This window comes from Xiphias gladius, chromosome 20 (genome assembly GCF_016859285.1).
Source record: "Xiphias gladius isolate SHS-SW01 ecotype Sanya breed wild chromosome 20, ASM1685928v1, whole genome shotgun sequence".
Lineage (NCBI taxonomy): Eukaryota > Metazoa > Chordata > Actinopteri > Istiophoriformes > Xiphiidae > Xiphias > Xiphias gladius.
Window position 1 is genome coordinate 2,094,994 of NC_053419.1, and position 23,209 is coordinate 2,118,202.

Below are 23,209 nucleotides of genomic sequence, written 5' to 3' on the forward strand. Positions count from 1 at the left end.
AATTGTTAGTACGGACGTAACCCTTTATATAACGAGCTATATATTTAATTACAGATTATTATCATTTTACATAAATTTGTATGTAATTTAAAAAAGCAGAAAAAATTCTGAATAAACAATATAATGATTTTTCTGCACAAAGACAGAAATAAATGTAATTCGTCATTATTGGCATAATACTTACTTATAGTTGGGTTGTTAATTTATAGATAGATCCATAATTTTACTGAGTTTTGTGTATAATTGTTTTGTGTATAAAAAAACAAACAGAAATTTTATTATCCATAAAATTATTTTTTACAGTGCAAATAAGTTTGTCTAAGCTGTTGATTTGTTTCCAACCTGTCTGATCGTGTGAATATTTGTGCTTCTTGACCTCTCGGACTTCTTTTTAGTGATGTCACCATGTTTCCAGATATTATTACTAACTTAGAGAGAACAATGTTAATAATGGTAGGACTAATTGACAAAATTACTGAAATAAGACCCAAATATAATGAACCATAATTATTCTTCACACTGGTACAATTTGATTAAAAGCAAACATTAAATTACCATTCCTCTAGACTGAAAAGGTTTATTTTCACGCACACATTCCCTTTGTCTATCCTATCATTAATAAAAAACAACACACTGAGTATAGTATCTAGGTCATAGGCATCATATTAACATGTCAAACATGTAAATCAATGCTGCTCATACAAACTAAAAGGTTGTGCCAAAGGTTTCTTCAAAAAAATTGACACACATGATGGCTTCCCTCACAACATATGAACAGTTTACATAATCACAAAGTTAGTAATAAGTTTCCCTGGTGTCAATAAGACACAACTCTATATGATCGTAAAATAACATGTAACAAATTTGGACCTGCAGTAACTGATTGTTTTGGCCTCTTAGGGGTAGCGAAAACAAGTTGTGAAACACTGACATATCACCTTGTACACTGATATTGTGAGCTTGTTATCAATCGTTTGCTTATGTCCACAATCAGCAGTTATGGAGCAACAAGATCATTAATTTGGACTGGTGTTTGTGTCCCCTTGATGAATATAAGTCCAATATTAGTTCTCTTTTTCGCTGGCTCTTCAGCTGCTAAATGCTCCTCTACGCTCACCAGCTGGTCTCTAATTGTGTCTGGCTGCTGTTTGCTGCTGAGCAGGTAGTGGACAATAGTAGGTTTATCAGAAGTTTTTCTCTGAAAGCAGCTGCCTGCCAGCTGGAAACACTATGCAAGTGGTGACAGTAAGTGGTTGATCCAGACAGATAAACAACCAGCTGAAACTCACTATAAAGCTTTGTAAAGCCGAGGGGAGCTGCAGATTCACCTGGTAAATGTAGGTTCATAAGAGCGAAACCTCTAACATCCCACATTGTCGTTTGATTCATTGTTATCATAAAAAATATTGATTACAGCCGCTTTAAGGTTCACCAAGTATAATAGAAATTAATGCTTGATTGAGATGTTGTTTAAATCCACATAAAAACAGACCTTCAATACAATAGTTTAAAAAGACTCTCCCCTGGTTGTGTTTTAGCTCTCAATAGTGACCCCATACACCAAACGTTCCTGCCAGCTTGCTGCTGATGTTATTAAGGACACAGAGTGTTAATTGTGTGTCTGTACTATTTGGCTGTGCAGGTCTGGGAAATGATCTCCAGGGAAGATCCGATCATAGAAATACCACTGGCTGGACTGCATGAGGAAAACAAAAAGATAATGTTATCAAACCAAGACATTAGATTCCTGTTATTCCCCTGAAACAGAATCCTTTACAAATGACATCACTCTTACTTCAGTAAGAGTGTCATATTTAATCTTATATCACGGCCACAGACATTAAATCTGACTGGCTGGAGGCTGCTGTGGGTTATCTGGGCATTATTTTGGTAGCCATAACCTAACTGGAATAACATCACACTATGCAATTATGTATACCACTATTCTACATCTAATTTCAGAGATTCCCATCTGAAATCTCTATCACGTCTTTTAATCTTGCCTCTGAATGGTTAAGAGTGTCTATGTCTGACTGTTTCTCTACATGAAGAACTGAGCCAGCAGGTTAGCCAAGCCCAGCAGGATCAGGAAACTGTGGAAGAGGGCTGACGGCCAGCGGAGTGTCCCCTGCCGTTTCAGGGAGATCATGTGGACCAAAGCAGGAAAGACAAACACTAAAGCCAAGCCACATGTAGCTCCAGAAAACCTGCAAGGGGAGACAGAATAAACATCAGTACATGGCATTAACAGGTCAACTAGTGCGTTAAACTAATGACTTTGGGTGCATTCTACAGACAACCCTAAAAAGGTGAAATGTAAACAAAGGTGAAGTCTGTACGAAAAAAATTTCAATTTTATTCAACAACAATGACCTTGGCTAACCAATTCAAACACTCAAGTTTAGATTATTTTGTTACATAAAGATGACTTTGTTACATCGAGAATTAACTTCCATGCTCAATCACATGAAACAAGTATGTTGTCTATTTTAAGCAGAAGCATGGAGGAAAAGACAGTATGTCACCAAGTGCTAGGTTTGCCTTTGCCTTATGTTTGTAGAGGTGCACAACAATCATGGGTTATAAAGAATCTGTGTTATGGACCGACAATGACCAATCACGTCAGCTCCTTTTATCTCCTTTAAAAGCAGTGCTCTTAAATGCATGGGAAAAAAAGTATTTTTGGGGGACACATAAATTCTACAGATTTCTACAACTAAGGGATTACTACAAGTGAGATAAGAGTAATTTCAGCATTATATCAAGGATTAATCACTAATGAGAACTATGTAATTCAACTAGATCTATAAAAGAACCAGTAAAATGTACTTAATAGAGCGCAGACCTCCGCCAAGGCCAATCTTAAACAACATACACCAAACTTCAGAGGAAATAATCAAAATTCATAGTAAATAATACAGATTTGCCCCAGACATTAATGGGTTCTTCCTTGGCCCACACCCCAATCCTTCCACCACGTTTGGTGCAAATCTCAGCAGAGGTAATAAATGGGGTCGAGAGCTTGAAATTGAGATATCAGATAACACGTAGATGCCTCACACATCCACCGATTCACGGATATGGAGGGAATTCTAACGTAAAAATCTGATCTCTGATCTGACACCCAAGTAAAAAGGTAAACAGTTAAAAAGACGTCAGATATGATGGAGAAAGTATGAATCTTTTTAACCTAGATCACTTATACAATGTAGATCACTACTGTAATTACTCGGAAGAAATTGTACTAGCAAGTGATAGATATGTGTTTAGTACTATTAATGGCAAGTAAAAACAGCTAGTAAAAGAAATTGGGGGACAAAAGACCACTGATCCATAACTGAAAATAAAAAGGGAACTTCTTTTGTAGGGCATTTTATGCCTGTATTAGTGACATTACAGAGATGACATGAAACAAAGGGAGAGAGATATAGTGAATGAAATACACTAAAGGCAATTTATGGTAGGCACCTTCAACCCCTTAAGGCATTAGGGTGGCCAAATGTTAAAGAAATCTTAAACTGGATTTATACCTCTGTGTTAAGTGCTATGCTGTAGCCTACAGCGACTACATGCGTACGGCTCTGAGGTTGTACTCTAGCTTTTTCTTGATGGCTTCGTTTCAAATCCATTGTGTTGGAGTAGAGTGGTAAAATTATGAAATACTTATGTACCTAACTGTATTTGGATATATATTTGATTTGTTATTTTTGTATTTTATTGCCTACTTATTCATTTAATTTAGGGAGAGGTATTTCTATTTTCTATTATTCTTAGAATTATGACCCATCTAGTCTTCAACATCTATGGACGTGGAACAGTGAAATGCTGCAGTACTTTTTACTTATGATTATTAAGGTTGTGTTCAATTGGATTTGGCAGTATTGTCACTACTGCCAAACTGGAAGTGATACAAGATTGTTTAAGTTTGAGACTCTTACAGTCCTGACCATATTTTGTGATGTTGTGTGTTGAAGCCACAGGTTGCCTCTTCTGTACGGATATCAGACAGCAGCTTATTCAAGCATGTAAAAACAGTCATTGGACTAATTCTATTTGATTAATAGATTGTTAGCTGTCATACAGTTATATGTGAACAGGAAAACAATTTTAACCATACCGTATGATGGATCCAATATTGGGATAAAACTTGGCTATCAGGACACCAGCTCCAACAATTAAGATGTTCAACGCCAGAACGTGGAAGAAACTAAAGGGAGAAAATGTGAAAATTTATGATGAGCTGAAAGATTGCAGACTTACTGCAAAGAAGACTGAAAAAACTGTTAAGAGTGCGTCTGCAATCATTTCAAATTCTCATCTGAATTCCAATTCATAAAACTGCTTGTTTTATGAAAGCCTAATTTCAGATATTTTAAGGCTTTTTTGTTTTTTGACTTTTTGGTTTTTGGATGTTTAATGTTTTTGATGTGAAACACTTAACCCTCTTTACTTTAATTACAAATTATAACTGGGTTGTCACAACACATCACACTATCAAATGTTCAATGTACAATTTTCACTGCACAAATATTAGAATAATGAATGTACATGAATATCAGAATGAAAACGTAATAAGATAATACTACTTTGTAAAATATTTTAGACTATAACAATTTACAGTACATCTCACTGGATCTGTCAAAAATGTTCACAGCTCATAAAACCATCTAGATAATTAGACAAACTTCCCTGTAAATTACAAGGTCAATAAGCAGAACTCCACAAAAAGCTAAAATACACACACCTCTGACATATAAAGTTGATATTGCTGAAGTGTTGGCAAACAGTTGCCTATTTGAAAATCTTATCATTCATATTGAGTGGTGTTTGTGTCCACCTGAAGAATGTGAGAATGTTCACCAGCTGGTCTCTAACTGTGTCTGTCTGCTGTTTGCTGCTGAGCAGGTAGTGGACTTTTTAAACTGAAAAATTTCCCACTCTGTAGATATTTTCCTGAGTAACAATATATCAAATGATAATGTGAACACATTGTGACAATGTGAAAGGTGTCTCTGGTAGTGAAGAAACCTACAGAGAATCAGCAGTTAAATCTGCTAGTCTCCCCTAGTCTTTAGTTTCAGCTCATTATTTATCTGTCAGGACCGCAATTTTACGTTTAGGCTTGCCCTCCCCGTTCTCATAGTGTCATTTCCAGCAGCAGCAGCAGCTCTTTTCAGAGAAAAAGCTGTAAAAAGCTACTGTTCACTACTTGCTCAGCAGCAAATAGCAGAGAGACTAGATGGTGAATAAAGTGGAGCATTTAGCAGCTTAGATTCAGGTGGAAACAATTACCACTCCAAACGAATGATCATGTTGTTCCGTAAATGCTGGATGTGGAAATAAGCAAACGATTGATAACAACGTCACTATATCAGCTTAAAAGGTGATGATACATCAATGATGTGTTCACAGCTGGTTTCCGCTGCCCCAAAGTGGTCAAAACAATCGGTCTTTGCAGGTTTAATAATCAGCTTTATGGATACTTAAAATATTCATTAAATGAGTTAAAAAAAAAATACTATCAGCAATTTCTTTAAAAATTTCCGTTAACCTCTATTGATATCTCTAACAGCTCCCATTGGTGGGGCTATATTAAAGACACCTGAATCTGGACAGTTCATCAGCTGGTTGGCAAAAACTACATGAGGAAGACAAAGAAACATTCAGGACAAATCTGTGACAATTTTCCCGAAAAGTCACGATTAAGGAAAGAATACAAGATAATGTCCAAGGCACTGAAAAATCCATCCATGGTTATGGTTATTTATTTAAAAAATAAATAAATAAATAAATAAAAATAAAATTTAAAGAATGTAACACAGCTTTAACATGAGTTTGTCTTGAGTAGGTCATTCTTAAAAACTAAGGTCCAGATGGACTAATGATTGTGGGATGCATTCTGGCCCAGAATAAGCAGTATATGTGTCAAACAGGTGCCATAGGCTGGAGTCTCAAAATTTGCAATACGCACCCTCTCTCCTTATGACATTCTGTATTTGAGGGAGGAAACATGATAAGTCAGCCTGACTGCACATACCACTAGATTTACTAAGTTTCACACAAATTTCAACATGCAGTTTTGTGTGGAAAAATATCCTGTTCTTTCACGCAAATCTGTCAAGCTGGGGTCAGAATGAGTAATGCGGTACTTGAATGGAAAGGTAATGAAACTGCCATTCGGTCTGAATTTCAGGTTAGAAATATTTCCAATATTTTAAGATTCTCATCAAAGTTAAAACATATTGTTGTAAAAATGATCAGTCACTATCATTAGTCTTCTGTGCAGGTCTGTTTCCACAGAAATGACAAAAAAAGAACATTAATGATAATATCCTTCAGTGTTACCTGGGGTAATGATTGCCAAAGATCTGGCCCATTATCTGGACCCGCACCAAGTATCCCAGCAGGGGGTAAACTGTGATCATCTGGAACAATAGGAATGTCCGAGCCACAAACACCATCACATCACCGCTGGGGAAGTTATCTAAGAAGTTCTGTAGGAGAGAAGAAAGCAGTGGAGAGTTTGCAATGTGAGATCTGTCTGACAAATCTGTAGATAATGATATGTAAAGTATGTCAGTAAAGCTATATCTGTAACTGCTTCTGTCTGGCTGTTTGTAGTTGTTCTCTAATTCTGATTTTTGTGATAAATCCCCAGATCTTTGTTTTTGCATCCTTTCTTCACTCTTTTTTTCCTCCTAAACTGCTAATGAATATAAACAAATGCCTGGGTACAGATCTTATGATGGCGTTGTATCAACTATGTTGAGGTCAAATTTGGAAAATTCTTGAAGATTAACTACACAAGCTGTGGCTTTGAAGCTTTCACTTTAATATGGACACAAATAAGAGATTTCTGAAATTTCCTGAAAAAAACTTAAACTTCCTGCTCTTATGCTTCTTACTCGAACACTCTTCTGAATTGTAGATATTTTCGTTTGTAAAGATGATTACATTTTCATAATTGCAAAATTAGGTTGCTGTAAAGTAAATGTCATTCATTTATAATGAAATGTGAAATTATGGCAAGTGTTTGAACTATTTTTATCTTTACTACTTCTGTGAAGGCGAATAATTAAACTAGTTTAGAGGTTTTAAATCAGTATATGGATCCAGATGTGTATCCAAAGACAGGGAAAATTAAGCGGATTGACTCATCATGGTTATGATTTTTAGCGAAAACCCAAATCCTGCCTGGTAATATCAGGGCTTTCTTTTTACAGGATCAACTGTTCGCAATGTTAAGTGAGTCAAACTCATAATGTTTTAAATGGCAGAAAATTTGTGTAGATGGAAATGAATGTGGCTTATATGAACAGTGATATCTTGGATCACAAAATACAGGTTAATAAAAAAAGAATACTGCTTCTCCACCTCAAACACAACTTGCGTATGTGGTGAAATGGTGGCAGTATTGGATCTGGATGAGGATGTGGATCTAAAAGCTAAATTTGTTCTGGCTTAAAGTCTAACATTCCAAAGTCAATTTAGAATTCAAGTTCAAGTTTGTATGACAAAAAGGTGAGCACCTTGGCAGAGGTTAAGAAGAGGCACTTGGATTGCTTTATGTCCCACCATGATCTCCATGACAAAAGAACACTTAGGCTCACAGTACCATTCATTCAGTACCGAGAATTAATTCTGACAGAAGCTAAAAATCAAACATCTATTTTTCCTCATTAATATGCAAATCTATGCATCAAGGTGTTACAAATCTAATCAGATCATTTACTCCATGTGGGGTACTAGTGGTGTCAGCATGAAGTTTTTGCTATGTATTGTTGTAGAGTTACCATGTTCACAAGACTATTTCTACTGAGTCACAGAGTAAAAAAAGCTACATGTTCCTTGCGGTGGGCTCCGCTAACACCTGCGCATGCCTGCAAAACTCCAGGCTACATAATTGCGGCTGGTTCATGTACCGAGCACGTGCCTCTCTAAACCTGAAACATCAAGGTTTATGACCATGCCGACTCCGCATGGCTCGTTGTTGATGATTGGGTGAATGGTCTGACTGAACCATGACCCAACCACCTCCTTTGCCGCCTCTTTCCAATATGCATTGATAATCAGTTAACCAACATATTTATAAAGACCAGAAGAACATGAAAACAAGTAGATTCCAGCACACATGCTATAGAACGTCAACATACAGAAACAGTTCTTTTAACAAAGACTGTCACATTCGGCTTTTCCTACTTTATTTTTCTACAGCAACTTTACTGTGTGCTTGATATAGAGTGGTCCACAGTGCCTCATACAGTTTCAGAGAGGCAAACAACAATGCTTGCGGCTTTAGTGAGTACGTACAGTGGCTTCAGAGAGTATTCAGACCCCTTTTTAAGCACTTCATTGTAGTTGGACCTGACCACAATTTTGTACACTGTTGTAAATGAGAGAGTTCAGTTTTTGGATTTGTAAAACAATTTGCAAAAAATTCTGAAAACGCGTTTTTCACTTATAGATTATTGTGTGTAGATTGATGGGCAAAAAAGGCAATTTTATCAATTTAAAATTAAATCTACAACACAATAAAGTGTGCAAAAAGTAAAGGGGTCTGAATACTTTTTGAAGCCACTGTACACACTGATTGTTGCAGACAGTACGCAGAGGAGATCACATGCGGGTCCCCACATGTAGCCTGTTGCAGTGTAATAGAGTCACAGAGTAACAAAATCACAGAATGACAGTAAGAGAGTCACAGATAGCAACATTATGACATAATGTCCCACATACTATGTACCATGGTGGCAGGACATCAAACAAGAATAGGTCAAAACCTATTATATGGCTGGACTGCCCTTTATTTGTTTGCTTCTCTTCTACTCTCTTTGCTCACATATACAGTAATTTAAAACAGCCAAATTCCCAATAAAACTGTTCTTATTTACATTCTTATCTGTTTCTGTTGTCAGACAATGGTACAAGTATGAAATAGTGACTGAAACCAATAAGACTACAGGTTAACCAGCAGTCACTTCCAAGCCATTTCCAAGCTGCTGCTCTGCACTGCTAAAATCCTGATCTTATAGCTGGCACTTCGTCTGACAAAATCACCATACACATAAATTAAAGACAACATGTACTGTGATTTCAGCTATATTAACCTATAAAATGATCAGTCAGAGAGAAAGTTAGAAGCTCATTCAAGTCTGTGTCAACTGCCATGTGGTCAATTGAATGTGACGTATAGAGAGGTGTGTCTGCAGAGGGAAAGCCCGAACTTGCATTCGCGGGGCAATACTGGCAACTCTCTTCTATGGAGGTAGCTAAAGTTTATCCGAAAGGTTGCTAGATTTGTCGCTAGCTGCTTTTGTGAAGAAAACTTGCTAAAGAGCTGTGAAAAGTCGGTAAATCTAGTGACAAAGGTGCTAAGTTGGCAACACTGACCAATGGTGTAACTTCATCACTCACTCACTTGCTCACTCACTAACTCACGAACATTTGTGTTTATACGGCTGGTCCCACTGTTGTGGTCCAACTAAAAAAAAAAGTAACCCTGAGCAAAAAAAAAAAAAAAGAGATAGGATCTTACTGGTTCAATGCAGTCTTTGAAGAGAGGTGGTGAGGGAAAGGCAGCAAAGATCAACACTCCCACATACAAATAGGTCAGCCCTACTAGAAGATAGGCAACAGAAAGGTCCCGCACCTGAAAACACCAAAACATTTACCTTAAAAACAGCATCACTTTGATAACTGTGTTTCATGAGTACATATAAAATGTGATAGGAAAATGAAGGTGGAGGCTTGTTTTGAGGAAATTTAGTTGATATATTATTAGAAGACTCTACTTCTCAATTCTGAATTTGACATTAAAGGCAGTTTCATCGATGATGACTCACATAATTCACTATTGTGAGACTTAACTGATTTATGTGAACTAAGTCAGCAGAGAACAGATTAGCAGAGTGTAACACATATGCATGTTTGCAGTGTGTGAAACTGTGCAGGAACATGGATGAACAAGGCTCACATTGTTCTCTTGATTCTTGTTGCTCTTCATTAATGTGATGATGCAGTTGTGAATGAAAAAGGCCAGAGTGAGGACACCAGTCAGCTGAGGGAAGAGTAGTCTGAACTCTGAAACAAAAAGACACAAATAATACATCTGCAACTGCACAGAAACAAAAAACAAAAAAATCTAAATCCACCGTAGTGCTCCTCTAGTGGTAGCACTGTCCATAACTTATCACAGTCAACAGGGTCTGTTGATCCCTTTGGGGGCATGAATGAGTTCAAGTTTCATAGCATTCTGACTCGTGCTCAAAACTTAATATTTGGCCCTTGGGTGGCACCAGAGGAAAGCTAATGGAGTGCCCAAAAGCAAAAATGGTTCCTCCTCTGGGAAGCATCAGCGGGCAGAGTAAATTCTAATGTCAATGTGCTGAATAATTATGACAGTTACTGTGTAAAAGAGAAGAGAGAGAGAATTTCGGCAAGATAGTGGAACTATAGAAAAGGTAAGGGAGACCTGATTTAGGGAACCATTAATAAAACTGATAATATCAAACCTCATGGCAAACTACTAATTAAAAGTTGAGCTGTCCGTCTGTGGAATAGTTGGACATCAGACAAAGTACTACCAATTACATCAACATATACAGTAACTAACACACCAATGTAAACTTGTATACACATACATACACACAAATACATATATAAATATATACACATACATACACACAAATACATATACATACCTACATACAGACGTGTGTGTGTATGCGTATATGTATGCGTGTATATCTATAAATCTATATCTATATACACATACACATAATATATTTATATACATACACACACACACACACACACACACAATATATATATATATATATATATATATATATATATATATATATATATATATATATATATATATATATATATATATAGGAATGTTGGTTTTTGGCTAATTCATCAAATTTAATACTTATCCATTAAAGGTCATCACACTGATGCAAAAATGATAATGATAAAAAATAAAAATAATAAAAATCCAACACTTACATAAAGTAGTTTTGCTAACTGCGCAGAACTACTTTATGTGCAGGAATTGGTATCCTCATATATAACTGGACTACAGCTAGGTAGAGTATTAATACTGAGTTCATCCGTGTTGCTGTGGAAAAAACAGAGATGGATTAAAATCTGCAGGAGGTTTACCTGGAACATAGAACTCGGTTGTGTCAATCCAGTGGAACTCTAGGTGAAAGCCGAGGCGGACAGCTTTAACAGTGACTAGCACAATAAGGTAGACCACAGATATGGTGCCTGGACAAGATAAAACGATTCAACATTAGTGGGATATGAGATGCAACTTTCCGCACATTCAGAAGAAAAACTCACAACCAGAGGTCTGTTTCAGTTCAACAAACTCAGAGTTGCCCATCTCAGAGCTAGTCAATTCAGAGTTCATGATTAGATTCAGAGTTTTTGTTTCCAGAACAGCTGATTGGAGTTAGTTAGTGGAAAACTGCATCATCAGTTTAGCTCTGATATGACAATTCACCATGGCATGATGTAAATAAAAGGCAGAGCCCCCATTTTAATCCACTGGAGGTAGAAATATTAATGTGGCCACATGAGGATTATGCACATTTATCTCAGTACCTGAGTTAGAGAAAAGAGTCAATAAATTAACACTATTAAGTTTTATTCGAAATGTTTATAAAGTACTGGAATCTTACTGTATATTATAAATTCAAACTATGATAGGAATATATCATCAGTGCGGCCAATCAAAATATGAGGAAACCGGGGTTCTGTGTCTAAAGTTTCACACAGATTTGTTATTTAAAGAGTGAACACTACAGTAATGTCCGGTAAGTGTTTCAATGCAGAGGGACTGATTGACAACCTGACAGTTGTCTTCTGTCCATAGAGTCATGGTGTTAGAAAGACAGACAATGAACAGATTTTATTCTGAGTTGAGGATGAATCCACCATGTGGAAGAAAGTTTTCACTAAACCCACTTTCTGGAACAGACCCAAGCACATAAAACATGTTTACCATGTATCCTTGACATGTTGGCAGATTTAACTATTTGATTACCATATACACTTGCAGTCAGATATTACATTTCTCTAAACTGAAATGACTCCAAACTTAAGAAAATAATTTTTCAGTCATAAATCCAAAACACTGACAACTACCTGGCTGCCAATCTTTAGTTAGTATTCAAAGACCTATAAGAGGCACACTGTCATTGTTTTCGTTCTCTTTCTCCGGTTTCTCTGGTGATGTTTCCTATCTCAGCTGTGAATTGTGCTGAGGTTCAAAACACCAACAGTGAGTTGGAAAGAAAGTTTGGTGGCACACTGAGTGCTTTATTTCTAGAAAGGCAATGCCCAAACCTTCTGACTTATTCCAAACACTGCTACCCACTTTTCATATCATTGCTCATGCTCTATCTTACCCAAGAAGGTGAACCTTGCGAAGAAGGAGGCTGAACGAAAGCAGAGCAGTGGCAGCAGCAGGATGATGAGGTAGAGGGGGATGGTGTTGGTTTTGCTCCACCAGTGTTCAAAAGAGTTGACATCAGAAGTATGATTTCCATTGTTACTGAAGGTAAGCATGCTGATACTGCCGTTCCTTCCAGGGTCAGTGTTTGGGTATGGACAGATGACTGGTGAACAAATCAATAAAGCATTACCATCTGTCCAGTAAGTCTAGTAACTAAAACTGATTTTTTTCCTGCTTGAGATTTATGAAACATTTTTTTTTCCCTTTATGAAGTGGGGCACAACATACATACACAATTACCCTACATTAAAAAAAGAGGACAAGATATTCCAAAATGTACTTTGTTAACCTGAAAAGACAGCAGTGATATCTTCAGTGACAAAAAACCTAAGTGTAACTGTAACAGAACGGGAACAGCACAAAAATGACAGAAATGTAGAAATATTTAGTATTGGCCCATAAACAAAGAAGATGTCTATCCGTAGAGAAACATTCCAGGTTATATATTATTACCAAATGCATAGGCTTCAAAACTATACAGTGTAATTTAGTTTTCCTGTTCCAGTCTTTATTTGCTTGGAATTCAAGGTTAGCCATCGTCTGCCAACAGCCAATTTAGCAATGCATAAAGGCCCCGCTACACTGTGGGATTCTGGTCATCTCAGACCAAAGTTGACAGCTGTGAAAGAAATGTAGTGAAATCTTTGGTTGTGAGTCAAAAATTGTGGGCCTATATTTGTGAGATATGTCCATGGTCAATTTAGATCTTTGGAGACCAAAGACCGTTTGTGTCTGTGTGACAGTGTCAGAAATTTAAGACCAAATCTTCACTATGTGACAACTGCTAAAACCAACATCTACAATAAAGTTAGAGCTGAAAGTTGGATAGGGTAAGTGACTTACCTTTATCTGAGCCGTTGGTTCCAAACTCTGAATCCGACATGTTAACATTGTGAGCATAGTCTGTAGACAGGCAAGGAAACCATTATATCAAAGCAAAAGCTCTTCTTGCACATTTTAGAGGTGCATCCACTGATGAGTTACCCTATCTCTGCACAAAATAACCATAATCTACAAAAACATGCTCTGATTTTTATCTCAACATTGCAATGAATTCACTTCCTCAACAGACAGAGCCACCCATCCACACTCCTGACCACCTGCTCTGCATTTGGTATATTATAGAATACTTATGTGTGGTATTTGTGGCTAAATGTTACTGAAGAGCAATGTTTTACTAATTAAACATTTAAAGTAATAATATGCTACGTAAGATGACAACACAGTGGTGAACACATGGCAACTCTGGAATTTAATGCTCATCAGCCATGTTGCAGAGGTAATTTGACAACCGTAACACACACCAGACACAATGAACAGAAAGAGGGTACGGTAGCCATTGAGTGCCAAGTGTTTTGATGTGCGTCAGACACCACTAATGTGCGCTGCCTTTAAAGCGCTGAGTTGTCTTTGTCTTAACAATCACCCAAATGGGCCTACATAATTACGCATCTCCTTTCTGGTACTGACGAGAGCATTGTGACTTACTGTATATAAACTGTCCAGTGTTGTAGAGGAAGTTGGACATGAGGACCCAGTAAACCACCATGGCTCCAATAAGTGACACCATCGAGAAGACCAAGCTGGACCACTGGCCAAATTTGCCAAAGTAGTACCTACATACATCTGGGAACTCCCAGTCGGATGTGTCCACATAGGCTGGACAAAACACAGAGAGGGAAGGGGAGTGAATATCTGATTCGTCGATAAAAAGTCAAGGTTGTGGCGATTGCTTCCCAAGGTCAATTTTAGTGAGAAACATCCATTAGGTAAGCTAAAATTCTGCTGTTATGGGACCCCTTTAATACATGCAGCAGGTTAAATCAGTTCACTTTCAGATTAGGGGCCAATTTTGGATATATATAGCAGCTTTGGTACAGAGTTTTGTTCCTGTTGAATCATTTAAAATTTGATACAGCGTTCTTGTAGTTGCCGTGAGTTTGTACTCCTGGCTGCTGTCTTCAGCACCTCAACTGCCTCCTCGTGGATGGATCGATTAAGTATTTAGAGCCTTTTACCATACCAAACTACCAGAAAAAAGAAAAAAGTTAGGAAATAGCGGCAATAGAAAAGTTTTTTGCTCGAATGTATCATTATGAAATAATGTTGATTGCACAATGTAATAGCTATAGAATAATGACACCATTGGTGCTTAGATTTTTATTCCCCTTAAGCCTCACTATCACTATGCAATTTTGTCTGCCACTAGGTATGAAACTTTCACAGGAAAATGAAGGCTTAATTTACAGCACGAAGGCCATTGTGCAACCAAAACAGGGGAGGATAGTGCTTTTGTTTTCCCCAGTAGCTATTGCTAGCTTTCCCCTTGTAGTGGGAATGGCAGATAGACCAACCGCAGTAACTGTGGAAACTCTACCCAGCAAAAGAAAAAGAGTCATGTTGTTGAAAGAGGCCAAACAGATGAAGAGGGAGAGTGACAGAAACCAAGGTTAAACATGAGTGATTCTTGGATGGGCATTCACTCAGTGGAGAGAGCTCCAGGACTTGGGAGGGTTCAAGAAAGACATTCCGTTGGCATTATTTCTACTAGATCAGTAAGTAACAAAACCTGTCCACTTCTTAATACAATCAGGTGTTTTACTCTGCCTTTATCACTGCACTGTTTTAGTTACGTCTTTGCACGAAGCAATACTCAAACTATGTTATTGCTCCGTATTAAATTCTGACACTTTACCTCTTCAGTGAACGTGCTTTTTTTTCTCTCGTATTTCCAAACTTGTGTTGATCGTTTTGCGTCCTGTGTTGTTGGTAGTTGCTAGGCTCTGAGGAAAACAGAAAACGATCCGGTCTTTGTGACAGTGGCACCAACAGTAATGCCACTTGGAAACATGGGAGGGGGTATTTTTAACGCAATACTATAGTATCATTAAATGATCTAGCAGGTTTCCGAGACTCTTTGCTGAAGAACATTAAGATTTATCACTACAGAAAACACTGCGATGTGAATGTAACGGAGAAAAGTTATTTCTGCAACCTGCAGCTAGCCTCCCGCTTTGCTACTGTATATGTAGAACACAGCTCACGTTTATTTGTTTGCACCATTCATATGCGCCAGGGAGGGAGGGAAATCAAAAGAATTTCAACAACAATGAAATCTAATCATAAAAACTGTGCCCTGGTGTGTCTGCCTGCCTTGGCCATTGTCAATGTGCATGTTGCTATGGAGGTGTGAAAGCCGGTAAGTACATGCTAAAGAAGCCACTCCTCCATGAAAACATCTAGACAACAGACACTCATTACTCAAGACCTACTGGTAGTTATGTGGAAACTTTTTTTGTTGAAAGAATAATTACCATGGGTAAAGTAGAGTCAGAAAATTACTAATCGCAAATAACTAGACCTGCAAGCCGGTTTACAAGGGTTCCAAGCACCCGACACAACCCGGAACCAAATGCGCACTTCTCAGGGCAATCACCAGGATGACGACATCACTGAATAGGGGATAAAACACCTGTTTTAATACAGATGTACGAAAAAGTTGCAAATTACATGTTTTATTGATTTTTAAAGTGAAAATATATAAACAGAACTAAGTACTGACTAATTAGGGTGCCCAAACTTGCAACTGACAAAATTACTTTCATTTTTTTTTTCTGTTTTTTAAGTTCATTAAATAGAAAGTAACAGTGCATTAACATTTGAAAAAACTTTCATTTGTAGTGTCTGTTTGCTGCAGGGGTTTTATTTCCTACTTTTCACTCCACAATTCAACAAAATATGGAATTTGCCCAGGGGGCCCCAAACTTTTGCATACAACTATAGGCATACGGTATGTTTGTATGCGTGGACAGGCTGAAATGCTCTCCTGCATAGCACACTGCCAGGATCCCCTGCAGCCTTGGGCAAGGGTCAGGGTGCGAGAGCCTGACCTACAACTAATCTTAATAAATTGTTTCGCACCTCATTCCTCAGTGTTGAAGTGTCTCCTAGTTAAATACTAGAAGGCAACAATAAAATATAAGGTATATACAGACTTTCCCCATTCACTGATTTGTTATTCACTACATAAAGAAACTCCTGAACTAGCCACAGCATGATGCATGAGTATATTTATTATTGGCGAAGTAGTACTACATGATATTATGTGCAGAAGGACATGATCATGAAATAACATGACCAGGCATTATCCTTTATTTTTGAGTGTAATGCATTAAATAAAATAAAGAAAAAGCAACGACACTAAAAGTAATATATACCAACTTCTGAATGAAGTAGAAGCTGAGTAATAGCAACAGCAGATTATTTAAAGGTATCCTGTTAAGTTTTTGATGACTAGTAGCACTACAGAGCAATGTTTTTATGAATGAGTGGTAACATGCCATGAAACAGAGACTGTAAGCAAGTTTTTTATGTGTTCATTGTGGACAGCCAGTAGACAGTCTGTCCGTTTACACTGTGTTAAGTATTGTATACAATATACAATGTATCAAAAAATTAAGCTATCCCAACTTCCTCTCATGATGTAAACCAGCCTGCCAACTCTCACTCTCACACTGTCCAAACAAATCACATGCCAAATACTCCTTGATGAGGCTTCCTCCAAAAACAGCACACACTAAAAACACAGCAAATAGGGTTCCAACACAGTTGTTGCTTAGGCCCCTAAAAATAATACAGCGCTCAGCAGAGGGCAGACTTGACAAACGCTAATAATAACCCCAGTTAGCTGTTACTTTCAAAGTCATCATTGATCCAGGTAGCCAACAGAACTGTTGTGTAAGGGAAGTTAAAGCAAAGCCTTATAGCAGGGCTTTGTGAAAGGTCATGAGGTCGCCAAAATCAATATGTCCCTTTACTGTTGGGAAAATAAAGCTGCACTGCAAAAACATACAGTGTTATTCTGGTAATGAGTGAGATAACTCCACTTTTTTCCAGTGCAGTCTCTCTTGTTTCAAGAATTTTCTAGAAATGAAAGAATCTTGAAAAAAGAAAAAAAGCACACACAAAATATAATGGGGAGATTACAGCTGTAATATCAAAACAAGTTGGTTTGTGTAGGAAACATAAATTAATTCAGAAGTAGAATAAGGGATAATTCCAGTAATTTACATTTTTTTTGTAATATTTTTTTCTATCAGTTATAATAACTGATAGAAAATAAAAGGCAACTGATTATTAGCAGAATAATAAATTCTAAACCAAAGTGTTGCTGAACTTACGTATTGCCTTTGGTGATTTGAGGACAGTGTAACAACAGTAGAGCATCAGCAGGCCAATGAAGACGAGGATGAAGATACCCAGAGTGAAACCAGCCTGAAGGCACAAAGACAAAACTGACTATTCAGTTTTCAGTTTTTGGCAAATTTAATGTGCACACATACTGCAACTCAGCATTTCAAGAAGAACTGAAGTCAGTACAAAAACAGTCATTTTAGATGGGCCTTTGAATGAACAAAGGACTTGAATAACTTGGAATAAAGCAAATCACCTGCTTTATACCCCAAGGTATGCTGAGTATAGATGTGCCCATCATTGTGTTCCATATAGCAAATCTGTGAGGAGAGAAAAGCAAGGTAATAATCAAAGAAGTCAAACACATTCACTTAAGTATGAAGAGAAGGCTGACTGATGCTGACAGGGCTTACATGGTGATGATACTGGGGTTTTTAGAGGAGCCGTCACTGTCTGTCACCTTGAAAGCTGTCCCCAGTGGGCTGTAGATGTAGATCTCCTCTGGCCGAGGGATTACATGGTTTGGAGGACTCTGAAGGCAAAACAAAACAGATACTAAAGTACTCACAGGTACAGACATCACACAATATTTAATATATAACTGAGACAAGAGAACATACCGTAGGAAATATATAAATATATCACTTTACAAACTAATCTATAGTGCTCAACAATTTACCTGATAAAGATCTCATGTGATCAAAATTTAGAAGACCATGTGGTTATAAAAAAAATAACAACAACTAGCCACCACATAGTAGATTATTCGTTGTGGTTTATCATTATACTGTGAGCACAGGTTAATCATAGTGCTTGGGAGTATGTGCTGTAAATGGAAGCTTTGTTCCCAATATATTTGCAAACCAAATGATGAAGATAGAGATTTTTGTATTACATTTTTTGAGTTATACACAGAAATAGATTAAAAAAAAGTCCCGACAAGCTAATGAATTCATGCAACATTGTCCTAACTTTAGAATCCCAGCATTATCATATAATAGCATATCTTCTGTTTCACTACTGTACATTAGCTGAATACGTTAGTATAGCTTACGATTCCTTTGATTCACAACCTCTCAGAGAAACAGTCATGTACTTCCACATATCAGCACTGTTTATAAGTCAATTTCCTCTCTCCTATGGCTCTCATTGTAGTTTCCTATTTAGCGATTTATATTCAGTACAGTAGACATTTGTTTGTTTTTTTACGATTTCTTATTTTTATTTTGAATTATAAATATCACTGCTGTATCTATATGCACCAGATATAGAAGTACCCGATCCCAAACCACCCGAAACATACAAGAGGGGTCAACCAAAATACCGGCGTGGCTTGCTTAGAAAGCAAAAAAGCAAAATAAATAAATAAATAAAACAGACAATATAATCCTGAGACTAAATAAACATGTATGTACAGTATAACAACTACATGTCTCTGTCCTATCACACATCCTATATAATATTCTTCATAAGCAGCAACATTTTCCTGACTCTGTCACACAGTCCTTAAAACAAAGCTCTCAAGTTGTCTTCCAATTCCTGAGAAAAATTTGTCATCCAAATATTATTGCCGTCTGGGTCCAATGCTTCAGTGATTGCGGAAAAAATACAGACTGCTCACCTATGACATTAGCAACATAACTGAATTTTCATACAGAATGAATGGATTTATGGGTTATGTCCATAGTTCATGTACAACCATACCTTCATCTCCCCAAAATTTCCAGCAGCTGCTTAATTATTTAAACCAAGTCGATATAACCTGCTGAGGGTCCAGCAGTAACGATGTTAAGGGCTGAACTGTATGAGCCTTACCCTCAAATCCTTTGATATTAAACATTCATCTTAAATTAGGAGTTGCTGCTGTTGTTTGAGAGACATTCTAATGTCTTTCTCAAACTAATTTAGGAACTGCAGTAGTGTTATTCTCCCTTATATCCCAACCAATTTCACTTTCAACTGGTTGCTGCAGTTTTGCCAGATGAATGCATGTCCGCTTTCCATTCCAAAAGAACCCCTTATATATGCTATCAAATCTCTTAAAAATTGAGGGGGTTTCCAAGGGGAGAGAACAGAGCAAATTCAGTTAGGTAGCAAAGCTATAGTCACTGTAGATAATAATATGTACAACTAGGTCCATAAGTATTGGGAAAGTGAGACAATTTTACTTCTGTACACAACCACAATGGATTTGAAACGAAGCTATCAAGATGTGATTGAAGTGTAGACTCTCAGCTTTAATTCAAGGGGTTTAACAAAAATGTTTTGAAATAACCGTTTATGAATTACAGCCATTTTTATACATAGTCCCTCATTTTCAGAGACTCAAAAGTAATTGGACAAACCAACATAATTATTAATATAAGGATTATTTTCAAAAGTTGGACGAAAATCCTTTGCAGTCAATGACTGCCTGAAGTCTGGAACCCATTGACGTCACCAAATGTTCCAAGGGAGTTTCCTCCCTTGAGATGCTTTCCCAGCCCTTTACTGTAGCCCCCTTCAGTTGCTGCTTGTTTGTGGGTCTTTCTGTCCTCAGTTTTGTCTTCAGTAAATGAAAAGCTGCACAATTGGGCTGAAATCAGGTGACTGACTTGGCCATTGACGTATATTCCATTTCTTTGCCTTGAGAAGCTCTTGTGTTGATTTCGCAGTATGTTTTGGGTCATTATCCATCTGTACTGTGACACACTGTCCTACCAGTTTCATATCATGTGGCTGTATCTGAGCAGATACTATAGCCCTGTACACTTCAGAATTCATCCTGCTACTTCTATCAGCAATCACATCATCGGTAAACACCAGTGAACCAGTTCCTCTGTATTTACATTCATGAAGGCATCTCTTGATTGTAGACTTTGACAATGATACGCCTACCTCCTCAAGCGTGTTCTTGACCTGGATAGATGTTGTGAAGGGTTTTTCTTCACCAAGGAAAGAATTCTTTGATCATCCACTTTAGTTGGCTTCCGTGGTCTTCCAAGCCTGTTGGTGTTCCTGAATTCACCAGTGCATTCCTTCTTTTTAAGAATGTACCAAATTGTTGAATTGGCCACTCCTAAAGTTTCTGCCATCTGTCTTATAGGCTTGTTTTGTTTTTCAGCCTAATGATGGCCTCGTTCATTTGCATCATCACCTATTTGGACCACATACTGAGAGTTCCCATGAAGAGCTACCAAATGCAAATTCAACACTTGTAATCAACTCCAGACCTTTTATCTGCTCATGAAATAATGAGGGAACAGGTCATACCTGGTTAAAATGACTGTCAGTCAGTTGTCCAATTACTTTTGAGTGTCTTTAATGAGGGGACTATGTATAAAAATGGCTGTAATTCCTAAATGGTTAATATGTTATTTTTGTTAAACCCTTTGAATTAAAGCTGAAATTCCACACATTAATCACATCTTAATGGCTTCATTTCAAATCCACTGTGGTGGTGTACAGAGGCAAAAATTACTAAAATCGTGTCAATTTCCAAATACTTATGGACTTAATTGTCATTGATTCTCGTAACACAATTCATCTTAATAATGTTAACTTTCCCCACAAAGACATGACATGAACACTATTGATTCACATGAATAAAAGTTCAATTCTAAAGTTCATCAATTAAAGTTCCTTTTCACGTCTGTCTCAACCTTCTAAATGTTTATCTTCAATTTCTGCCTACTTTATAATACACATTTTTTTTTACTGTGAGAAGTATACTGAACGACAAAGCCTGTCACTTGTACTTTGAAAGCTTCCACAACAATCCCTGTGGAGAGCACTGTGGGTACATTTGACTGTAAAAATTAATTTGACTTATCAGGGCCTCCTTAAACTCAGAGTCATGTAAAATAGATAAGTTAAGTCTCCATCTAGGTATTTGTGTTTTATCACAAAAGGTAACATCTCTGGGTTTACTAAAGCGTGATCTGACAATAAAATACTCCCAATCAGACAAGTAAACACAGAGTATAAGAGACTCTTAAAAAATCAAAAAGTCTACCAGAGTAAATGTTTTATGTGGGGAAGAAAGAAAAAAATATAATCGCACCCCTTTGGATTTCCAACACTTCTCCATTGTCCTTGATCCTCGAGACAGCAGGATAAAAATAAGTAAACTTCCTGTATTTGCATACGTGAAGCCTTTTTGCATAGACTCTGTCCCGTTTCAGCTGCATGGTTGTCAAAAAGTCAGGAAAAATGATAAATCTGGTTGCCTTCCCTCTCCAGCTCTGTCGCCCTGCACGTAGAACCAGCTCTCTGTGGGTTGAACGTAGGAAGCAAACCAGAACAGTCTGCAGCCTCTGGCCATCGTAATGGAGCTGTGTGGTGTGGCTTTACAGGTTCAGCCAAAAACGAGAACAGACTTCAGCGTTTAATGAAGGTACTCCAAAATATTCCTATTATGAACTATCATCTGGAGAGGCCACAAGTCAGACATCATTTCACCTTTGTGGTTCTCCTTATCTCCAGGTTTTTCACAGAGGTTGTCAACTTCAGCCTTAGTAGCTACGGGGTTAGCCTTCAGGCACGCCTTCATCTTCTTGTCGCTGGCTTCACCACCATTTTATCGACTTCACTTTGTGGCTATAACGACTGGAAAAGGCTTCTTTGTCTGTGGTACCCAACAGTCAATGGGAAACCAATAGACGAAAACAGCATACATGCTGTGCAATGTTGACATGCAGCCATTGTAAAAGCTTTGATATATAGTCATCACATGTGGTTTATGGTATAGATTTGTCCACAATGCCCACAAAAGTAAGTACATTAATTGCTACAGAGATGGTACAAGTTTGGGACCAAGTGTCGGGAACTGATACACCTCAGATCTTTGATTGGAGTTGACAATCAGGGTGCATCTCCAGCCGAGCCACTAAAACCTGTGTTTTGGATTAAAGTCAGCATTTCCTCCATACAAGCTCTCACTAGCCTGATGCTTGTGGGCATCTTTAATTGAGTAATTTACATACCACTATACTGTTGCCACTATACTGGCACACAACAATTGACTTTTTTCACCAGCAAAAGCAAAATGCTTTAACAAAGTTGAGTTGGAGCTAACAGCTTTTCAGCTAACAGTTGTGCTTCTGTTCCCCAACGGAATAAAGAGAAGAATGATTGGTTGTGTCCCAGTTGTCACCCGTGTATGTCAGAGGAAATCTGCACAAAGCTGAACCACTCTGAACTCATCCTGGTTCCACCACTAGGACACTTTACAGTCTCGAATCATGCGGGGACGCACCAGGATGCTATTTGGAGGTTCCATTCACATTAAATGGTAGCCTGTCACACTGTTATAGTGGGAGCAGGGGGCGTCATTTTCTGTAAGTCAATGTTAAAGCTTGAAAACAAACAGCATAGAGATGTACGAACTTGATTATGGCCCTGAACATGCTTATGAAATTATGGTTGCAGGATATGAACTTTTGAGGAATTGGATTTTGGTGACTTGATGACTTCTCTTTAAAAGGAAGCTAGAAGCAAGTTAGTTTTCGA

The 23,209-nt window shown here is 37.6% G+C and overlaps 1 protein-coding gene across 1 annotated transcript in view; it reads right to left on the bottom strand.

The window, feature by feature from the left end:
• Nucleotides 1-557: 557 nt before the first annotated feature.
• The window catches only part of slc38a9 (solute carrier family 38 member 9), a 28,318-nt gene continuing 5,666 nt past the window's right edge, over nucleotides 558-23,209 (bottom strand). Inside the window, exons 4-15 of the mRNA XM_040157719.1 lie at nucleotides 18,133-18,251; nucleotides 17,976-18,039; nucleotides 17,707-17,800; nucleotides 14,015-14,185; nucleotides 13,370-13,429; nucleotides 12,420-12,629; nucleotides 11,167-11,274; nucleotides 9,974-10,080; nucleotides 9,536-9,649; nucleotides 6,346-6,494; nucleotides 4,118-4,207; nucleotides 558-2,207 (exon numbers count right to left, since the gene is read on the bottom strand). Coding sequence (XP_040013653.1) covers nucleotides 2,042-2,207; nucleotides 4,118-4,207; nucleotides 6,346-6,494; nucleotides 9,536-9,649; nucleotides 9,974-10,080; nucleotides 11,167-11,274; nucleotides 12,420-12,629; nucleotides 13,370-13,429; nucleotides 14,015-14,185; nucleotides 17,707-17,800; nucleotides 17,976-18,039; nucleotides 18,133-18,251 — 1,452 coding nt within the window. The 3' untranslated portion in view covers nucleotides 558-2,041. The remainder of the gene's footprint in view (nucleotides 2,208-4,117; nucleotides 4,208-6,345; nucleotides 6,495-9,535; nucleotides 9,650-9,973; nucleotides 10,081-11,166; nucleotides 11,275-12,419; nucleotides 12,630-13,369; nucleotides 13,430-14,014; nucleotides 14,186-17,706; nucleotides 17,801-17,975; nucleotides 18,040-18,132; nucleotides 18,252-23,209) is intronic.